General features: G+C 50.8%; 1 protein-coding gene across 6 annotated transcripts in view; it reads right to left on the bottom strand.

Moving 5' to 3' along the window:
- Positions 1–842: 842 nt before the first annotated feature.
- The window catches only part of KHDRBS3 (KH RNA binding domain containing, signal transduction associated 3), a 117,081-nt gene continuing 96,581 nt past the window's right edge, over positions 843–21,342 (bottom strand). For 2 of the 6 annotated variants that reach the window (XR_008530563.1, XR_008530564.1), the window contains 4 exons: positions 9,858–9,919; positions 7,927–8,076; positions 6,473–6,530; positions 843–944 (listed from right to left, as the gene is read on the bottom strand). Coding sequence is in view for 4 of the 6 variants with exons in the window: in XM_054590104.1 (XP_054446079.1) it covers positions 7,972–8,076; positions 9,858–9,919 (167 nt within the window). In the remaining 2 variants the exon portion in view is untranslated. Of the gene's footprint in view, positions 945–6,472; positions 6,531–7,513; positions 8,077–9,857; positions 9,920–21,342 lie in introns of those variants that run through there. The other 4 variants (XM_054590102.1, XM_054590104.1, XM_054590103.1 and 1 more) reach the window with 2 other exon arrangements.

Here is a 21,342-nt window from a genome sequence, read left to right as displayed (position 1 = left end):
TGGGAGGAGAGTGTGCCTGACAGACATAAAGGGTCGACCGGAGCCGCAAGAGGAGGGGAGCACGTTTTCTGGTGCATCGTGGAGGGTGAGGAAAGGCCAGGCTAGGAGTTGTTCTACGGTTAACACAATGCTCCGCCGCGCACGCTGTGGAGGGGATGGCTTGAGCAACTGTGTCTTTGAGGTAAGTACATGACAACTTAACAATGCACAAGGTTGTTCCTGAAATTCCAAGGCCAAGAAGCGTGGCGTGAGCTCCTGGCAGAAGGAATAAAACATGTCCTGCCAGGCAGATTGCATTAAAATCACAATGCTCCGGTAAGTGATCAAAAGAGAATGAGCAGAACAGTAAGTGTCCATGGGGACTGTAACCTTTGTATTCTGTGGCGGATGCCGGAGAGGCATGGGGACAGCTTTCTCTCCGTCTCCACTCTGCCCCACCCCCAGAAGCCTTTGCAGTTGACCTCGTATGGGGTGCCATACTCTTGGCATTACGCTTTCAAATGTGTTGGTCTGTAAGCAGGACAGAGGCATCGTTTTAAAATCTGGAAAACGTGTGGAATCTTGACTTCCTGCAGAGAGACGTGGTCACACATGGTTCTCAGGCAGACAAAGCTTAGAGCTGTGCCGAAATCACCAGACTTTGTTTTTTTAGGTTGTGTTCAAATAGAAGAGATTTGAATGGGAAGCCTTTATTAAGGAGTACACAAATTATTGGTTATTTTTTATTAGGAGACAAGAGGTTAAGATTGATTTTATTTCCTTTCAACAGGCTTTCCAAATTAAAAAGCATACCATTTTATATAACATTTCACAGAACACAGAACTGTGCAAAAAAAAAAAAAAAGAAAAGAAAATTAAGATGATTTCCCAAGTGAATTCATTTACTGACTAGGCACGCTGGTGAGTTGACTATGCTTAAGCAGTCCACAGTTGGAGAAAGGTTCCTGAAAGAGAGGAAAATGAAATATGTTTGTTCACATCAAGAAATTAATATTTAGCTCCGCTGGGAATAGCAGGATGTAGGCAAAGGAATCAGGCAAGCAGAAGTTTAATAGAAATCAGGATAGTTATATAAAACAATGCAAGACAATAGCAGAAATTAAGGACATAAAGTGTTTGTGATCAGTAAGGCAGAGGATGATCAAAAGAGCACCTGTAACAACATTTATTATAGGGCCTGATTTCAGAAGGTTTTGCATGGGACGTCTCGTACTGAGACGCGCTGTGAGTTCCAACAGGCACACGCTGGCACAGTCCTCACGTTGTTGTCATCGGAAGGCTCTCAACTTTAGAGAGATTTCTAACATCCATGTGCTAGATGAAATACAACTGTTACTTCAAAACCTGAGTGGCCATCGGCAGGGCAAACACCCACGACAGTGGAGACATGGCCATGCCTACGCTGACAGCTCACAGCTCCGACACACACGCTCGGACCGGGGGCCCGTCAACGCCACAAAGCGCGACCTGGAGCAACTCCGTTTGGTAGGACCTGGCCCCTTCCTCCCTCTCCTGCCACCGGCTCCCTGGGTTCCAGCAACTGATGTTGCTGACGCTGACACGTCCCCAGACACGTGATGCTGTTTCCTGCCCCGCCAATGCCGCTCACCTCGTCCCCTGCCCCCGCACCTATTTGTCGTCCCCCTGCCGCACGGTTTTGACTTCACTTGGGAACCCTGTGCACGCTTCTCCTCCTCTGTGAGCCCTACATCCCCCGGCCTCTGCCACCTGTCACCTGTCTGTCCTTGTGCCTGCACGGCCGCTCGCTGCAGGGAAGTGGGCCTCAGCGTCGCCTGCATGGAGCAGCAGCGTGCCAGGGCAGGTGGCACGTGAGCTGCCGTTTTAAAGGTGAGTATTTTAAAAGATAAACATCTAGTTGAGTATATCTATTAGGTTGGGTGTTTGTTAAGCGATGGACGTTTCCCAGCGGTTTGACGACAACAGTCCCGAACTTACGCCCGATGCCCGAGGAGCATGCTGGGGGTGGAGGACACCCCTCGCGGTGGAGCCGCCGGGTCAGGCCCGGGCGTTCGCCAGTCAGCGCTGTCAGCCAGCGCTCAAGTGAGGAGGGAGGGAGGGAAGGCTCTGCAGGACTGGCAGGCTCTGCGCCGCTGGGATCTGGCTGGTCGGAGACCAGGGCCCCCCGAGGCAGCGGCCGTCTCCCCTATGCAGCGCATCTACCAGGCTCAGCACCGGGCCTCCCCGCAAGGGGCCAGCCCTCAGACTCCATCTGCTCAGCACAACAGGCTCCAGGAGGGAGGGGACCAAGGTGAGCCTGAGGGAGGGTCACAGTCCCCGCAAGACGCAGCAGGTGCCCAGATGTCCTCACTGGGCCTGACACACCCACATGCCTGTCACGCGCACAGGAGCCCAACGCCCCCTCCTTGCTGCGGATGAGCGACCACTCTAAACCCACGCTGCGTGGGTAACTTTACTGTGTGGCTGTTGTGTGCTATCCGTTGTAGAGAGTAATGACTACCCACAGCGGTTAGGGTTCAAGCTCCCTTTAGAAGAGTCTATTAACATATTACCTCTATGGGGAATAATACAGTAATATCTCTTTAAAATGCAATGCCTCAATAAATCTACCTTACAAATTTATTCTACACATATTTTTATGAATGTGTACAAGAACAGGCAGGTGAGTCTTGCTAATTTCTAGCGCTGCCTTTAATGAATGCAAAACATTGGTAGCAAACTCTGTCATGTCTGTCTGTAGCTGCTGAAATTACGGTTCATTCATATAAATATAATTCAGCCAATAAAAAGGTAGATTTATAGTGAAAGGAGACAATGAACTATACTCTAAGGTAAACATGGGGCATGAAAAATGGTGTACTGTTCTGTATGTGAAAATCGTAATTAGACTAAAACTATTAACAATCAGCCTGTGCTCTGCGCACACACAGGCGACCTCTAGAAAAACGCACGCGAACCCACGCGAGCAGCTGCCCCAGGTACCGAGGGGCAGGGCCGGCCATTAACACCGACTTTTCATTGCTTCCTTTTGGCTGCACTTGGTACCTAGCAAATGTATTATCTATTAAATAAAGGCCATCGCTTGGCTTCCTAGCTTCACGTTTCTCACTGAACAAGCCAGTGGTTACAGAAGTATCTTATTTCCACAGAAGTGGGGGAGCAGTCAGGGTGTGAGGCGCTCCAGGCGCATTTGCTCACTCATTTGCTGGCTTGTTCACTCACAGCCCCCCTGTGGGTCCCTACTCCGTGCTGGGACCTGGAGGGACACATCAAATGAGACCTGGTTCTGTCTTTTAGGGACCTGAAGTCTTGCAGGCGGTGAGAATGGCAACCACATCAACAAGCGGAGCAGAGCACCAGCCTCGCGGAGAAGGCAGGCATGGGCGAGGCTGGCAGTGGGGGTCAAATGAGTGTGTGTATGTGCGCGCACGCACAACTACGTTTAATAACCTGTTTAATCCTCTTCCAGTGCAAGACTGATTCTTATCTTGCCCTCACCCGCTTTCTGCGCTAACTACCGGACACCATGCGCCTGGCTCATGGGTTGCGGGCATCAGCCTGGCACCTGCACTGACGAAGTCTGTGTCCTGGTGGGGCTGGTGGGGCTGGTGGTGTGGGGAGTGAACAGCCCATCATGGGGCATCAGGCTCCAGAGTTCAGAGAGCTGGGCCGCAGCCCTGGCCAACGGTGCGGACGGGGGGCCGGGGATGGTCCCTTGGGAGACGATGCCTCCTTCCACTTCAAAGTTGGGCAGCACAGTAAGTAACAGGCCGGCTTTCCCTAGAGCTGGCGGGAGGGGTGCGGAAGCGTGCTGTCGGGCAGAAGTGGCCCCAACAGGAAGGCAGCACCGGGGCACCCAGCAGTGAGGCCCGAGCAGGGCAGGTGGCCGGGGGGCGGAGCACTCGTCATACTAAGATCTGAAAAGCAGTTTTGGCACTGGGTGCTAATCTCTGAATGAGATCACTGAGATTTTTGAAATAGGATTCCGTTCAGAATCCACTGCCTTTGGATAGGGTTTTCCGTTAGATAAGGGAGGCTGGAATGCAGATTTTCAAACGTTCTACAACCTCTCTCAAAGACGAAGACATCAAGCATAAAGTGGATGTTTAACACTTCAAATATAATGATGGAATTTCCTCTTTCTATCCCTGTAAGACCCTGATCAACATAAATAGTAGGTATTATTTGCACAAAAACAGCAAACTTATTTATATTCATCACATATACTCTACGAAGTGGCACTTATATGTGGTTAATTAGACTATTATCTTCAGAACCTAAATACAAGGATGCTCTTCAGGAAGGGATGGGGGCGGGGGAGGAGGTGGGGGCTGGCAGAGTGCCTGCCTGTGCTCAGGGCTGTGGGGTCAGTCATAGGGATACAAGGTCACAAAAACTCGCCCTGCTCCTAAGGAGCCTTTAATTTAACGCGGAGGAAGGGTCAGGCCAGAGAACCAACAGGGCATCCTCAGGGCCGGGACCCAAGGCTTGGGTTAAAGTGGGTGGTTGGAAGGCGGGCCTACAAGCTGCGAGGTGTGGGAGTTCACCTAAGTGACCACACCTCTTGAAGCGTAAGTGTCGTCCTTTGTAAACAGAGGTGACACTTACCTGCTCAGAGCTGGGGGGACTCGGTGAAATCATTTACGAAAAGTGATGAGCACGTGCCTGGTTGTAATGACAACTTGAAACTGGTGTAAGTCATGCAATCTCAACCCTAAAAGGAAGAAGTGTAAACTAAGCATGCCGCTTCGGAGAGGGCCGCGGGCCGCGGCCCGGGTCACCTGGCGGAGGCGTCACGGGACAGGCCCAGGTCCCGGTGATGGGCAAGGTAGCGGGAGTGGCGAGTACTGGTGTGTCAGTGTGGTGCTGCTGCGTCAGATGTTCAGATGCTGCAATGTCAGGTACACACCTTCTAGACCTGTGTCTTCTTACTGGCCCCTTTTGCGGCTAGTGTGGACCTCGCGCTTGGTAAATGTTATCTTATGAGAACACAGCGCATTCCAAGCGGGCAGACGAAGGTGAAGAGATCCGGGAACAGAGCAGCACGCTCCGAGGGAGAGAGGAAGGCGCCTAGTCTGGGGCGGAGTCCTCCTGCTGGAACAGGAGTGCGCAGGGCTCGGTACGGGGCTGGGCGCGGAGGCGAGCCCCCGAGAGCCAGGCAGGGGCACGCCTGTCCCACAGGGTCCCTGGGGGTTCCTGACCTTGCTGGCTCACAGCCCATCTTTCTAGTCCCACGGAGCTATGGAGGCTTTAAAGAAGTTAATGGAAACCTAAAATTGCACAATTCCTAGGAATTAGCTCGAAGACCACCTGGGCGCTGACCCTCTAGGGATGTTCCATAATTTCTGATTTAAGAAACCTGCACATAACATTATTCAGTAAGTCAATTCCTAAGACAATTATTAAAGAAAGAAAATAGTGAAAAATTTCAATGCGATATTGCACACTGAGAAAACATGTCACATTCCCTTTTTGTGCTAGAAAAGCAAAAACAAACAAACAAACAAACAAAAAACAAAAAACAAAAAACAAAAACCCAAAAAACAAAAAAAAAACTTATTTTGGTCTTTGAGAGTGAAGAAAACAATTTTGTTCCTAAAGGCAGTTGAAATGTTTCAGATTAATTTTGGCTATTGTGAAAAAAAAAAATTCCTGTTTGGCATCCGTAATAAGTATATATATTCAATCGGGACAATTCCAGTTCCCACTGTAGCATCACTTTCCAGGCTATAGAACACACTGGCAACATTCTCTCACTCCATTCTTGTAACAGCTACGTGAGACTGGCCCGAAGCCCCACAGTAAGGGCGGAGCTCAAATACAAACGCTTTAAAGGAGACTCTGCGATGTCAGGGCCTCAGCAGCGTTTCTGACTGTCAAAGCTGCCTGAGTCTCGAGACCAGGTAAATGGTCCCTTCCCTCCATAGATAACGCGGTATTTTTAAAAATTTATAAAATGATTTCATAAAACACATTTTATAATAGTCCTATAAAAAGGAATGGTTTGGCAAATCTCAAAGGACAGAAAATCTCACACACACACACACACATCATACTTCCACAAAAGCCTAAGATAATTACTGAAAGGAGTTTCTAGCCTACCTGTGTCATTTCTTGCCTACGAATATATGGAGTATACACAGTCAGTTTTTAAAAAACCCAGCTGGGATCCTATTACAAGAGTCCCGTCATTTACTCTTTCACTTCATCATTTGCAAAGCTTTGTCGTGCTATTACTAGGCTGTTACGTTCTTATTGAGAAAGCGATGGAGTCAGCTTGGTGGTGGCCTGAGTCCCCACAGACAAACCTGAACCATCTGCCTTGTTCCCATTCAAGAAGCCTCTTTTCTGGCTGGAGGAGCTAACCTGCCATCATCGCTGGGTGCTGGTAATAGGGACCAGCACGGGACATTTTCCCTGCGACTTCTGGGAAGCATGGAACTGCCTCCATCTTCCATGACACATCAAAATAATCGGAACCAAAGGCCCTTACCTGGGATGGCTCCGGGCCTCAACCTGTTCCTTCGACTTTGCGAGACAGCAGGTGTTTCCTAACAAAAGAAAAAACCTTTTTACTCAAAGAGAAGGAAAGCCCTCCAGAAATAAAAAATTAATTAAACATTTAAGCTACCATTTAAAACAATTAAACATTTAAGCTACCATTTAAAAAAACTTAAGCCAAATGATTAAAGAATAACTTTATTAAATATTTGTCCGTTTTAAGAAGTGCCCTCAAAGACTAACCAAATAACGTATTACAAACAACTAGTTATGAGGTTTTACATTTGTTTAATAGGGAATAATTGGCCCCAATTAAACTGGCTAAACTAAGGCTTTTTAGATTACTAAAACCAATTAAACTTTTTAAAATGAGAATTTAGGTGATCTTAAAACCTTTCTAAAATGGATAATGAAACTTGCTCATTTGTCACCTTCCTGGTTTTAGTAGTTATATTAAGATAAATTAAGTGAGATTAAAATCTTATTGGATTTATTTACCTTTGGAAATGAAGACCGTTTAAGGGTTACACATCCTCACAGCCTTGGCGAGTGCGACCTCAATTAGTCAAGTCAGAATGTCTTTAAAAGCTTTGTGCTTACTGCTTCCAGCAGGGAGTGGGGTGTTCATTAAGGCACCAAAATTCTCATAAAAAATCCAAAGTTGCACTAGTGAAAAAACGCTCAACAAGATGAAAACTGATCACATCTTTTCCAGAAAATCAGTAGTTATTTTAAAACCAGTTTTAAACAAGATTTGGTTTTGATACCATTTGGACTCTTTAAACAGCATTTAAATCTACGGTGAGTATATAATGGTACATTTATTTTTATACCATTTTTAAAATAAGTTGTACAATGTTTAGTGTGACCCTTTTATGACAAGCGTCATTAGATTCTTTCCCTGTTTACAACTATTTATGAAGGCCTTTTTAAGTAAGAAAAAAAATGAAATTGTTAGCTCACACACACGAAATTTCTTTCAAAAGTTTATTTAGTATCAAGCAAGAGGAAACTTTGCTTAACACTACAGAACATTTCAAGACTTGAATTACAAAAGAATACCACATTATTTGCACTTGTAATTGGCTTCCCTTTTTACGCATGTTGGCAAGAGAAAAAAACTGGCATATGTCTGAAAGATAAAATAACTAAACTCTATGGAAACCTTTAAAATGAAAGGTGAGGCTTATGTTAAAGGATGGATTAACATATTTAGTAAACCTATTTTTTTGTTTAACACTAGTTAATCAAAGTTATTTTTTTCCTTTTGATGACCTATTTTTTTTCATATACAGACGGGAAATAACAAAATTTTGCATGTCTCTTTTTTTTTTCTTTTTCTTTCTGCTCAGGTTGATGTTTCCACAAAGTAGTTTTAAGCTCCATCCATTCAGATTTTAAGCATTTGGATTTATTTAAAAAGGGATTGTTCATAGAAAAAATTACTTTGAACAGTATACAGGACTGGTGGAGATTGGCTATGTCACAACATCAGAGAGTACAATCAGTATCGGCCATATGGCTGGTCTCTGTAGACGCCCTTCGCCGTCCTCGCTGCAGGTGCCTTGTGTCGCGAGTTGGTCCACTCCTCTTGCCCTACAATCAGTGAGAGGAATCACAGTTAGATCCCAGCCATGGGTCCCACCGGCGTCATTCTGCAGAGCGGAACTAAGCCCCGAACCTGTTGTCGGCGTCACACTGATGCACTGAGAAAAACCCAAGGGGATTCACTTTAAAAAATTACAAACATAGTGGAAAATGCTCCTCTCATTAGAGGAACCTATCAGTGTGGGAAGAAAAATGACTTTTCTATCTTAAATGGCAAGCAACCATGCGAGAACTTCCCTTTGGGCCATTCGTTTAACAAAAGCTCACAACTCCAGTAGCAAACTGAACTGACTTTTGCTAAACATGAAGACATAGAGGAGGAAGAAAGGGATCGCTTAGATTTCTTCTAACAAAGAAAACACAGGTCGGGATTTGTGAAGGCCGGAGACATGGGAGAGCCAGGTGGGCAGGGGCAGACCAGGGCGGAGGGCTGCCTGCCGCGTGGCTCCCCGCGTGGCTCCCCGTGGGGCCTGCCGGGGAAGGACCGAGAGCTGAGCTGGGCGGGGACTTCTACCTCAGTAACACTTCACGAATGTGAGAGAAACTTAGCGCAGACGCCACGTCTCACTCCTACTGCTAAGTCCACCCTGGACAGGGGCATTCATCACCCAGGGCACCCGCCACCTTTATGTCCTGAAACCAAACACTGGTTCAGCCTCCCGACCTCCAAGGGATGCGAGGGCTTCAACCACAAGCAGTCAACACCCGGCTGCAACGCACAGCAACTGGGAAGTCGTGTGTCCACAGAGGCCCATTTTAAAAAGCTGCGAAGGAAAAATGCTTCACATGACCTCTTCTTTTGACACGAACATGCAATCAGCGACATGCCCTCAAGCTAACGTGCATTCGTTTAAGAGCACAGCATTCAACAAACCAATGTGTGTCTCCTAAGTGTTTGCTTTGAATACTAAATAAATAAGTAAATAATCCAAGGTGCGAGCGTCACGCCCTGGGGCTGCCGACAGAACAAAACGCACTTCGCAGGGAGCACCTGGCAATGGCTGCCCAGGGATGTTCAGGGAAATGTCGTAACACCCATTAACCAGCATCCCGCGTCCGTCCCTCGCACGCGTCCCAGGTATTCATCAGCGCGTGGCAGCCGACTGAGGCTCCATGTTCTCTGATCTCCTCGCCCTGCGGCAAAGGAGCTTCTTCCTGTCATTATGTGGCTGCTGCCAATTCTCTTAACTACACCGGTCACCCTCCTGCATGTGGAAGCTCCGGGCAGGGGTGCCCCCGGACTCGGAGGGCGGGGCTGTCTCCCCGCGAGCCGGGCAGAGCTCCCATCTCTGCCCTCGCGCGGGGCTTGTTAGCCTTTACGGGAGGACTCCCTCCGGAGTGGTCTTAGAGGGTTTGAGATGGGGGTGGTTTGAAGTGTAAAGATGGCGGAGGAATCGCTTCAGAACCGTGCTCTCAATTGTTTCATTTCCCTTTACTGTCAAGGAGCAAAGACACTTCAGAAAGACCCACATTATCCAGGGGCTGCAGACTAGTCTACAAATGAAAGTAATCAGCACGTGGCTGGCAATCAACCCAAACAGAAAACCTAAGTTCAGAATCTGAATTCCTGCAATTTTCTGCACGTCTTTGGTCCTCTAAATTTCAAATCTCAAAGGAGCTTCTGGAAAATGGCCAGCGAGGCACAGGCGACCAGGAGAAGCTGAGGCGTCACAGTCTACGTGCGCCTGTGAGTGCCCCCCTCCCACGGCCCCCGCAGGCGTCTCCGCGAGCACCCCCTCCAGCTCGGGTCCCGCTGGCCGCGCACTCACCGTAGGAATCGTACGTCTCGTCGCTGAGTCCATGCCCGTAATCGTAGTAATTGGCACCGCTGCTAGAAACAGACAGACACACACAGGGAAAGGGTGAGAACACAGGGCAAATCGTGCGGCTGGGAGTTTAAGTCACTTCCAATGAAACATTCTAAAACTCAAGAGACAGCGAGTGAAGGGCCGCGCCGTGAACTGACAGACACTCCTACCGGGCAGGCCGAGCGCTAACAGAGGCCTTAGGGTTGTCAAAAGCCCCCAGCTTTAGTACACGATCAATGCAGCGACCCCTTAACCATAGCGCTGGTCAATCGGCACAGGTAGGGGCCGGTGGCGCCCGGGGTTATATGACGGCATGTCCGCCCCAGGAGGGGGCAGAGGCTGGATGCGCAGTGGACAAATGCGGCTCCCGTGCCGACAGCCACGGCCAGGCGCGTTCTGGGGGCTGGCGGCGCGGAGGAGGGAGGCGGCAGCGGCTCCTTTCCTGCTGGCAGAACGTGTGCGGAGGGCGGGGACTTTATTTCCTCTTTAATCCTCATCTACCATAAACTCTGTGCTGTGTAAGCTGTGGGGATGTCACTTGATAACACAGCAGCACGTACGGAGCTGAGACGTTTCATCTCCCAGCACCCGGTCACGGCCACCAGGAAGGGCCTGGCCCCAGCCTCGGCGGCGCCGTGTGACGGGGAGCAAGCGGAGGCACCCCCGAGGGACCGGAGAGGGCCTGTCACCACGGCCGCTCTGCAGACAATGTAAAACAGGCCACACATGCACACACACAACGTGTTTGAATTAGGCATGACATCCTGAAGGAGCAAGTCTGTGGCGGATCTCGGTTCCGGAGCCACGGCAGACAGAATCGGTTGACGACGCTCTGCGGCTCTGCGGGTCTGGGGAGCAGCTGGCTCTCACCCTCTCAGGCTGCCCCTTTCCGCCGGCCTTCCTGCACAGGGCTGCCTGTGACCGTGGGCCGCCACGGAAATAAGCTTTCTCAGGATCCCAGCTTCATGCAATCAAGGAGGAAGCTGTCATCAGGACGGAGAGAGATCCGGCGCTGGTGTGCATGGCAAGACCCGTGCCGGGAGCGTGGCTGTGTGGGAGCGACTGAGAGCCGGCCAGGCGTCCGGCAGTCTGCCTAGGTAGAGCTGCCCTACCCGCTTTCCGGGGGGGACAATGCGGGCCAGAAGCGCCAGGACGACCGCCTTCACGGTGTCCAACCCACAACCTGCAGGCTGCATGTGAATGGGCAGGTGTGAATGTGGCCCAACACAAAACCGTAAATGTACCTAAAACCTTTTTTCCGCTCATCAGCCTTCGTCAGTGTTTGTATATTTAATGTGTGGCCCAGGGGCACCAAAAGGCTGGACACCCCCGGCTACAACCTCACAGGCGATGGCCTCAGGCCGCCCTTGCAGGTCCCACCCACACCTGGTTGGCCCCCACGTATCCTCTCAGGCAAGTGACAGCAGACCGACCCCTGGATGCAGTGACCAAGCACGGAAGGACTCCTGCTGTGAGGAGGAGGGAAGCAAGGGGCTCTGTTCCTCTTGTCCTCCAGCGTGGGGGGCTGGCTCGTCACACCCACCCCTTCTGCCTGAGACGCTCTTCGTCCGTCCCCCTCCGAGCCACCACCTGCCCAGTGTTCTGCTCAGAGCAGCTCCCCTATCTCTCGGGGCCCCGCCGCTGCACACGATCGCTGTATCCCATCCCGCGATCCCTCTCCCGCCCTGAACAGACAGACCCTCGCTCTCCACGAACGGAGCCACTGGGTCCCTAGAGAAGGGGCCGTGCATCAGCGGGGGCGGCACATGGGCGTCTGGGAGGACGTGGGGCTTCAACACTGTTCCAAATGATGCCGTGGGGGGATGGGGAGCCAAGTGGGGGTGAGGACAAGGAACAGAGAGCCGACACAGGGCCTCAGGGACCCTCCAGGCAGGGAACACAAGGCGCAGGTGCAGCAGACAGGTGGGAAAACGTGAGAGTCGCCAAGTACTTGCACCAAACAGAGTTAATAAGCACTGATAAGATGCCTGACTCCTCGGTCGGAAGTGCTGCCGTTCTGTGCCAGATACAGGCCACATCTTGCGATCCTGGCTCACTCAGGGCCCCGCACGCCCACTGGCTGCGGCGTGGCACGCTGCTCTCATGGAGCCTCCTGGCATGGGGGTGAAACAGGGGCCCCGCGCTGCGCTGTGAGGCTCCCCCAGCCGCGGTAAACGCTGCCCAGGCACGGGACAGCCACCCCCACCACTGACCTGTCATACCATGGGGCCAGGCGCATGCTCCCAAGGAGCCGCGGGTAGCGACAGTGTGAGAGCAGGGAGCTGGAGAGGAACGCGCGTGGGGAGGGAGCCTGCCGTGTGAACAGCTTCGCCATGGCCGCCTCTCACTCACTCTGCATAAAATCTCAGCTGTACAGATGGGGCTGCGGAGGCTCCGCGGGGTGAGCCATGGGGCCGGTCACCGGGGCCACTCCCTCCTAACCCCTCCCACCAGCGGCAGCATCTACACTCAGAGCTCAGGACTCCACCGACCGCTGCCACATGCTGGCAGCCACCTCACCCGGGCACTTCTTGCCGCACTCCGACCTGCTCTGCAGCTCACTCTTCCTGAATGCCCTGAGCTCCCCCCTGGCTTACATATCCCCCGCTCAGAAACACAAGCCGGGGCCCCCACAGAACTCACTGCCGTGTGTTCACGCAGTGCGATGCCGCCGCAGTGCTGTCTCCGATTCCTCCCCGCCCGCCCTGCCTGCAGTCCTCTAACTTCTCTCAAACACAATCTACATCGATGGGGAGGAGACAAGAGGGACCTGCTGAAAAAAGAGGGGACAGTTTCCTATCCAAGAACAGAAAAACATCCGGGGGCGGGGGAGAAAAAAGCAACAAAACAACAAAAGAAACAATATGGCTTCCCTACTTCTTAAGACTTTGTAGCCTTAAATCTGAGAAATGCTATCAAAGTCAAATATTTTTCTCATCTTGAGGACAGGAATTTAGAGACAAACCTTTTGACAAAACATCCGTGTCAGATACTGGTCAAGGCATCTGGGTCTAAACGTGGTGCCACGTGCTGGGGGACCTCGGAAAAGGCGTCCTGTTTCCCGAGCCTCGGGGTTTCATCCCCAGGCCGGGCCAGATGCTGCCTGGACCCCCGGGGGGCGCTGACATTCTCCAGGGCTCATGCATAGCTTCTTCTTATTTTGTTGAAAATAAACTGGCTAATTCTCCTTAGAAACTCAGCGCTAAATCAAGTGAACCTCAGCTTTCTTTTCAAAGGCCAGAAGGTACATCATGAGGGCCCCTTAGACAAATAAAACGCTGCTATGCTTGAGAATTTTATCTTTGTTGCACAGATAAAATGAGAGAGTAACCCCTTCATTAAGCTCAAAATAGTTTCCTTTCCTGAGACAGGTCCCCATTATTTAATGTGGAAGTATAAATGACAGGTACCGAGTCACCAAAAAATGTGTCGAACGGTTGCTTTGTGACCAAACTAAGTCCCCTTCATTAAATGAACTGAGCAGTAATGAACATCGGCACAGATGGAGAGTGTGTCTGTGAAGTGCTCCAACAGAGTTCAGCCTAAAAAAATCGGGGTGAAGGATGTTCTCCAATGAACAGGATAAAAGGTGGCATAATCTGGCCCAGCCACGGTTTGGTGATAAGACAATCTTCATTCTGACAAGTGAAAACTTTAAACTGACATTTCCTATCATTTCACCCAGTTTCTGATTATTTCCTGCGAGACTGTCATCAAGCCGAGAAGCCGGGAGCAGCTGAGCCTCGTCTCACTCCTGTTAGTCCCACTGGAATCGCTTTCACAGCGTCTCATTCTGGGGACCTCGAGTGTCTCTTAACCAAAGACATGTCCTATTTCCCAAGGATAAACTAAACACCCAACTATGGCAAAGGGGAACACCACTAACCACCTCCTCATTCCCAGACACAACGTCTCATGTTAACGATAGGCAGGATAACACATTGGGCCGAATCCACCTCAACTCCATCAAAAGGCTCAAGGGCAGCCCAGCCTCCGTAGGTCAAGAGTGGGCGTCTCTCACGGCATGAGGCCGTGTCTCCTGGGTCTCCTGTCCTTTTCCATGTGTCCCGACACGTCAGGGGTCAAGGACGTCTACGATGTACAGCACAATTCCAGGCTTTCTCAGAGATTCCTGATTCCATCACAGTCAGCAACTATGCCCAGGGCTGAGAGAAGACACGGGGTTCAGGAGCAAATGGTACCCTGGGGCCAGTCCACGACTCCCCAGCTTCCAGCCTCCACCAACAGGGGGTCCAAAGGAAGACAACACCTCTGAGTCCCCCGATCGCCCTGTCTCTGTGGACGGGATTAAGAAGGAACCCGACGCTTACCCATCCTTCCCTCATCCCTCAACCTCTTCAAGGCTCTCCACGGACTTCCATTTTCAAGTGGCCAGGACTAACGTCATTAGGCCCTCCTGTAAGGTTACCTATCGAAGGATGAGCATGAACAGGCAAGGACAGAGGCTGTGAGCCGGAGTGTCTGATGCCAGACAGCTGCCGCCTCCTTATCTGAGGCTCGAAGGAGCCTGGGGTTTATCCTTTCAACAAGAAAGGCACACAAGTCTGTTTACCAAGAGCACAAGTTTTCCTCTCATCCCTTGTTACGTTCACTTCTGTTCTGGCTCTTGGTACGCCCTTCGTATGTGAAGGATAATGTGCATTTTTCTTCAGCTTCTCAATGTCGTCATCTTCTTGGTAAAAGCTCCCTCTCCTCCCCTTCATTCTCTTTGCTGTCCTATTCCGGTGGCCCCAGCGAGGCTGCTTTCTGTCTTGGGCTCCAACTTCTGTCCCAGTTTTTGTACCACAGTGACAGCTCTTCATCCTTTGGGGCTATCAGCAGCCTGATTAGCCATTTATTGACTAAGTCCCCACTCCTCGACTGGTTTGGCCTTTATGGATGTGATGTTTTCTTATGTACAAGAAGATTTACTTTTTTTTACAATCACCTATTCTCTGAGCTCTGTTCTCTCAAGCTGTTAGTTTTTCACTGTTGGGCCATCTTCTTAAATTCTCTGTAAATTTGGGGTATGTTGACATTTTTACAGTTGAGAGTCTCCGTTTTCTTGTCTGTGGATGATGATATACCCTCATGGTCAAATAGCTTTCTTCTGGTGGTTGTGGACAGGGCACAGATGTGTAAGCAATGCGTGTGCCGTGTTTGGGGCTCTGGGGACCCCGCGGGTAGTACTATGTGAGGCCTGGCTTTGCGCTGTCACAGCTTTAATCTGGGAATGAACCCTGCTGAGCACTAGCGGGTCAGGGGCTGGGCCCACGGGCGGCTGTGCTCCTCCGTCTGCCTCCGCCTGCCTCCGCGTGCTCCGCGCTCACGGCCTCTGCTGGGGGCCCAGTCTCCCTCACCCCTCCACACTCCACCCCACTCCCCTCCACCGCGGCAGAACCCTCCTCCTGAACGGGGCCTTGTGCCTTTCTGACTTTTTCATAGATCTGGGTTCATCGGCTTCCTCTTCCTCAGCAATCTTTTAGAACCTTTTTCTGTCCCTTCACGGGACTTTAAGAAGGGGGTGGGTGAAGCAGATGCCTGCTCCTAGTCCATCCTCTTGGTGCACCTTCCTCCCGCATTTGAAGTCCTTTTTAGTTTCCAATGCATTTAGGTAACCTTTTCATCCTCAGATCCCACCTAAAGGGGACATACTGTCTCATTTTCCAGGTGAGACAGTGAGGTCGGAAGTCGGGAGCGTGTCTCATCCGCACTGGTCCCTACAGCCTGCAGTCCTAGCATACAGCAGCATCCCAAAGCAAAGAGGTCCAAGGCAGGCTCCTACGGGCCCTGGGTCCTGTCCTCATGAGTCCCTTCAAGAGCTCAATGAGTAATTTCTGTGCAGTCTGAATTTAACATAAAAAGAGTTGAAATTTTTCCCCGATGATCTTGGTTGGCCCTTTCCTTTCCCTCAAGGAAAATCTTATCTGTAATCGTTATGATAAAAACAAATACTTTAGCAAACATTTAATAAATTCTTACTCTATGACAGGAAAAATGGAAGGCCTAAGCACCCGTGACCCATATAATAACTCCAGCCTGGCTTTCTACTCAGAAGCCTTTAATCCTTATATAATCATTACAAATTTTTTTATAGATAAAGCAAAATAAATGGCCCTGGCTGGTGGCTCAGTGGACTGAGTGCCGGACTGTGAACCAAAGGGTCGCTGGTTCAATTCCCAGTCAGGGCACAGGCCTGGGTTGCAGACCAGGTCCCCAGTGGGGGGTACGCGAGAGGCAACCACACATTGATCTGTCTCTCCCTCTCTTTCTCCCGACCTTCCCCCTTCTCTAATAATAAATAAAATCTTTTTAAAAAAGCAGAATGAAAAGCACTACAGAAATGCAATGCGGGGACTCCTCTTATTTTCCCATGATCATCGCAGCCGAAAGATGAGGCTTTCAGGGAAAGGATTTGGCTAGAAAACTCCCCATCTGCTTTCAGCAAGTCTTACTTCTCTAACAGTCCTTTGTAACGTTTAGTAACATTTCCCTGGGAAGACCCTGGCTAATGAGTCCCAGAAGTGGGTTGGACGGGCTGGACAGGCTGGACAGGCCGGACGGAGGCCGGTCACGGCCAAGCCAGTCCTCCGACCGGCTCTGCGACACTGTGGCTCTGCCGCGTGCTTGTTCACTCGAGGGCCTCCCAGGAGCCGCCTACTGACGGGGCTCCCGTCATTACATCCGGGAGAGGGACAGCTGTGGCTTCATTCATCCTGTCTGCTGCGTTTGCTAAGTGTGTTCAGGCTAAACAGAGGCCCGTGCAGAGCCCTCTGGCCCGAGACTTCCACAGTGGAGCAGGTGGTTCTCACGGTGAGGCAGGGGCTCAGCCCATCCTCGCAGCGCACGTGGCATTCGGTGCCCATTGTGCGGCAGGCCACGGTGAGGGTGCCTCTGCTCTCCAGGATGACAGCGTGACCCTCCCGCTGTTCGCCGAGGGAAGGCTGCATAGGTCTCCAAGGGTTTCCAGAACTTGCCACTGCCTCCTCCTCCCTCCGCCTCAGCCCCAGGGCACGAATACTGCTGCCTCTTCAAAGGGACTCAGAGCAGCAGTTTTCAGAGTGGCCCGGGGACTCCCAGGGGCCCCTGAGACCCCGCAGGGCGCCCACCACATACGACTATTTTGCAATAAGAAGACGACATTATTCATTTTTCTCACTGTGCTGACACTTGTGCCAAGTGCAGCGGGTAAAACCGTTAGGACATCAGCAGGAAGCAACGCAGTGGCCCCAAAATGCACCACCAGGTGTGTGATTTTTTTTAAAGGTAGTTTTATTTTTAAACGGCCTTGACCAAGGAGTCAAGATGACCGATTTTAATAAAGCTCAACTCATAAGCACACACCTTCTCATTACTCTGCGTGATGAAACGCCGGGTGTCCGCGGCCACCCCACAGTGGGGACCACAGCGGGAGGCGGTGACAGGCGTATCCAGCCCGACGGGCTGCTTCGTTCACAGGACATCGTTTTTGTGGCATGAACGGCAGGCAAACTATGGCTATTCAGACTTAGACACTCACAGGTGGTGTCTCAGAAACGAATGATGTGAGCCTGTCACTCGAAGAAAAACTACTGGCTGTGTGTTACCGATGATGAAATTCAAGCTTCCGAGCACAGACCGGGATTTCGAAGCACCAGTATCTACCACAGTAAATGGGCAGCAGCCACTACTTAAAAGACTTCGCTGTTGACGCTGGCGGTGAGAAAATCAAATCGGACTTTTTTTTTATTACACAATGTGTCACAGCCTGGTAAAAATATGCCTAACTCGCTGAACCAGTATTTTTCCAACAGTCCATGCATGCTGTTACAAAATCCAAAAGACAGACCAAGGTATTTTAATCTAACAGTGTGAAAAGTTTGCTGAGATGGTTCCAGACACAACTGCAACTAAGCTTTAAGGAACTACCACCTGCCGAGTTTTGGTGTAGTATCAAAGGTGAATCTCCACAACTATGTGTGGGGCTGGGGAAATGCTTTCTCCTTTTCCAACTACCTATTTGTCATCCCAACTACTTCAGCCAGAGCAACATACCCCACTAGACTGAACGCAGAAGCTGATGAAAGAACCCAGCTAGCTCCTATTACGCCAGGCAGGAAAGAGATTTGCAAAAATATGAAACCATGCCACAATTCTTACGAATTATTTTTATGGAAAAATAGTGATTTCTCCATAAAAATAAGTTATTTATGTTAACATGCAATGCGTTGATTATTGTTATACACTTCAGGATAAAAACCTATTTTTAAACATGTCTGTGTTAAGTTTGAATGCGGTGAATAGCAACAGAACCAGGTACACTCAATCACTTTGCGGCCCTCACTGATTCTGGGGTAAAAGGGAGCCATGAGACCAAACACTTCCCCCAAGGCCCTGGGAGGCGTGACGGCAGCAAGTGTGAGGAGGGCAGGAGTGTGCGCACCTGCCCGGAGGAGGGTTCTTCCCCCTGGGACGTGCCCCCCGCCCGTGCGGTGCAGGGACGCGCTCACTTACAGAGCCGCCTGGGGACAGAGCCCAACATCACAACTGCTTAGCCTCAGCTCTCAGTCGACACCATGATGCAAATCCCGCCCTCTGGGTCAGGCAGGCAGAGAAAAGCCAGAGAGCAAGGGAAACTTCAGGGACAGCTTTAACATCGGATTATCTTCAGGTCCCTAAACTGCTGTGGTATCTCCTAGTGCCAAGAACGTAAGAAAACAAAGGTACATTTAGGTTTGAAATAAATAATCCTCGCTAAGAATTAAAGCTTACAAGCATCTGCCAATAACTGGAACATCTACACGTTCAATGTAAAGGGCCGGCTAAAATGTCTCCTTCAGCCAGGGACGCCCGTCCTTCGGGAGGGAGGCTCAGCGCCACTGCCAGCTCCCAGCCCTGCCGCTCTGGTTTTCGGTCCGTGCTGTTAGCCTGTTACAGAGCCTGCTGTTCAGCACAACATTCATCACGAGGCTGATGGGGAGGGAAAGCAGGCAGATTTTAAAAATAATTGTACCCCATGTTCCTTAAGATGGGCTTAAAAAAAAAAGTGGAAAATGGGTCTTAAAACAATCTCAAGAATCAGTCCTGTTCCCTATTCAAATAAGAGTGGACAAAAATTTCAGTTTACACCAGAGCCCTATTTTAAGAAATGGGTCAATGTCAAGTACATACACCATGGTAGTATTTTTTAAATTGTAGTTAAAAATTTGTCTCCCACTTTTTTTGAAGGGGCAGAATAAGATTTTAAAATGGTAGATTAGAAAACAGATCTTTTTCTTCTTTACTAATAAATCTAATTTAAAACAATCAATGAAACGGATTATGTTTAAATATTTGAAGTCATCTTAGTAAAACATAGGTGATTAAAATCTCAATTTTACTCTCCCAATTAACACTGGTTTAGATTTCTGTAAATCCTACAAGAGGAACACACCCCCCTAACTTATTAAGCCTTGTCAGGGCCTGGTTGCCTGCTTCTCTCCTCCCTGCGCCAGCGGAGGCCGAGGCCCCGCCCCCGCCCCCGCCCCCGCCCCCGCCCGCAGCTGCGAGTGTGCAAGCCCCCCGGGGCGGGGCAGGGAGGCTGTAGCAGGGGAGGCAACTCTGCCACTTACAAGCGCAGTGGCCAGCAATTCATTCATTCATTCATTCACTCACTCATACATTCAATTTACTTAAAATTATTTAAGAGGCAAAACAAACCCACCATTAAGGCTTTTGCTGCAATGGGTGAGCTGGACAGTATGCTATTTAGCTGTAAACACATGGTGAGAAGAACTGCTGAGACGCGGCAGAACAGCTGATGGGGCTGGGGGCGCGGAACAATGCTGTTATGGCACCACCGAGGCCAACAGCCTGCTCCCAGCCGCTGTCCCAGGCGCTCAGACTGGAGCTGAGTGGACCCTCTGCGGGACCAGTATTCTGGGCAGGGGGACCATCACACGCCAAAGTCTGAACGTCGGCACATTCCTGTACGTTTGTGGGTCACAAAGGCGGTGTGGCTGGAGCAGCGGGGACTTGGAAGGGCACAGTGAGGGGGCCCATGGGGGGTGGAGTGGATCACATGGGATCGTGCGGGCCACCAAAAGCCTTTGCTCTTTGATGAATGAGAGGGGAAGTTACAAGACATCCCCGAGGTGCCAAGGAAAACCAGTGCAGCCACTTACTGACGTGGGCAGGCATGGCAGGAAGGGCTCCTGGGAAGGGAATCACCAGGGGTTTGCTCAGCCCGGTGGGGCTGGGAGGCCTCTCAGACCTTCCCCAGGAGAAGCGCAGGGGGCAGGATGGAGTCTGACCGGGAGACACACACCTGGATCGCCACTGTGTAAAAGGCACTTGGATGAGACCACCCCGACAGGAAGTGCGAACACAGCTTGGACTCCGGACTATAGGCTCACTTAGTTTTGAATCCTGTCCTTCCGTTGACAAGCAGCATCATCCTAGTCAGGTAGCTTAGTTGTTTTGAGTTCCAGCTTCTAGAAGTGTGTGATGCAGAAAAGGTGCTCAGTAAAATCCCTGAAAGCAGGACTGAATGAAATCTGTGGCCGTGGATACTGCTCAGCAAGTGACACCTGCTGGGTCTTCGATGACAGGGAGGCAGTGAAAGAGGGATGATGCCATTAGTTCACACACACAAACCGCTTTTCACCGGCCTTGCACTCAGTCAGCACGGACCACACAGTGGCTCACTCCTACCCCTCTGCGTGTCCTAAAGTCTGCAAAGCCTCATTCCCGATGGAAAGATTACCTTGTCAAATACAAGCCTTAACTGCTAGCACGGTTCACGGGGGAGTCAGCCACACCGGTGGCCATCCAGAGCTGCTGCTGCTCCTCCCGCCGGCGGAAGCGCCCCCGGCGTGGCCTCGCTGTCCAGCACAGGAACTGGCGGGGGCTGGGCCGGGCCAGAGGGCAGCCATCCACCTTCAGCGGGCACGGCTCAGCCCCAGCCTTCAGGCTCGACTGTCCTCATCACCGGGGAGAAGCAATTCTCTCCCTGCTTTCACAGAGTTCAGAAATGAAGCCGGAACAGCCTGTCATGGTAACACCCCAGAGCAGGGCTGCCAGAACGTTCTTGTTTCACGTTTGACCTTTGGCTCTGAGGAGACTCTCAGCATCCGTCTCTTCTCCCCACTCTTCACGGGTTGGAGGGGAGCGCCGTCCGAGCAGGGAGGCGGATCGCAGGGCGCAGGAGGGCAGCCTGTGCCGCAGGACGGCCCACTTCAGCTGCGCGTGCCGGGTACTGGGTGTCGGGTGCGGGGCAGACGGAAGGCACCCAGAGGCCGACCACAACAGTGACACCAGACACCCCTCACCGTGCTCCGACCACGAGCCGCAGGTTGTGCTGGGGACTCACACAAATTCTCTCACCTCTAAGGCAAACTTGCCTTCAGATATCAACTCTATGTTGAAAATTTAGGTTTAAAAAAACTCCCCCTTTTCTACCATTTAAGAAGAAAGAAACTCTCCCTTT

This window comes from Pteronotus mesoamericanus, unplaced genomic scaffold, assembly GCF_021234165.1.
Source record: "Pteronotus mesoamericanus isolate MK-2021 breed Mesoamerican mustached bat unplaced genomic scaffold, CSHL_Meso_final scaffold_174, whole genome shotgun sequence".
Taxonomy (NCBI): Eukaryota; Metazoa; Chordata; class Mammalia; order Chiroptera; family Mormoopidae; genus Pteronotus; species Pteronotus mesoamericanus.
Note: the sequence above shows the minus strand (reverse complement) of the source record. Positions and strands in the feature narration are given on the sequence as shown.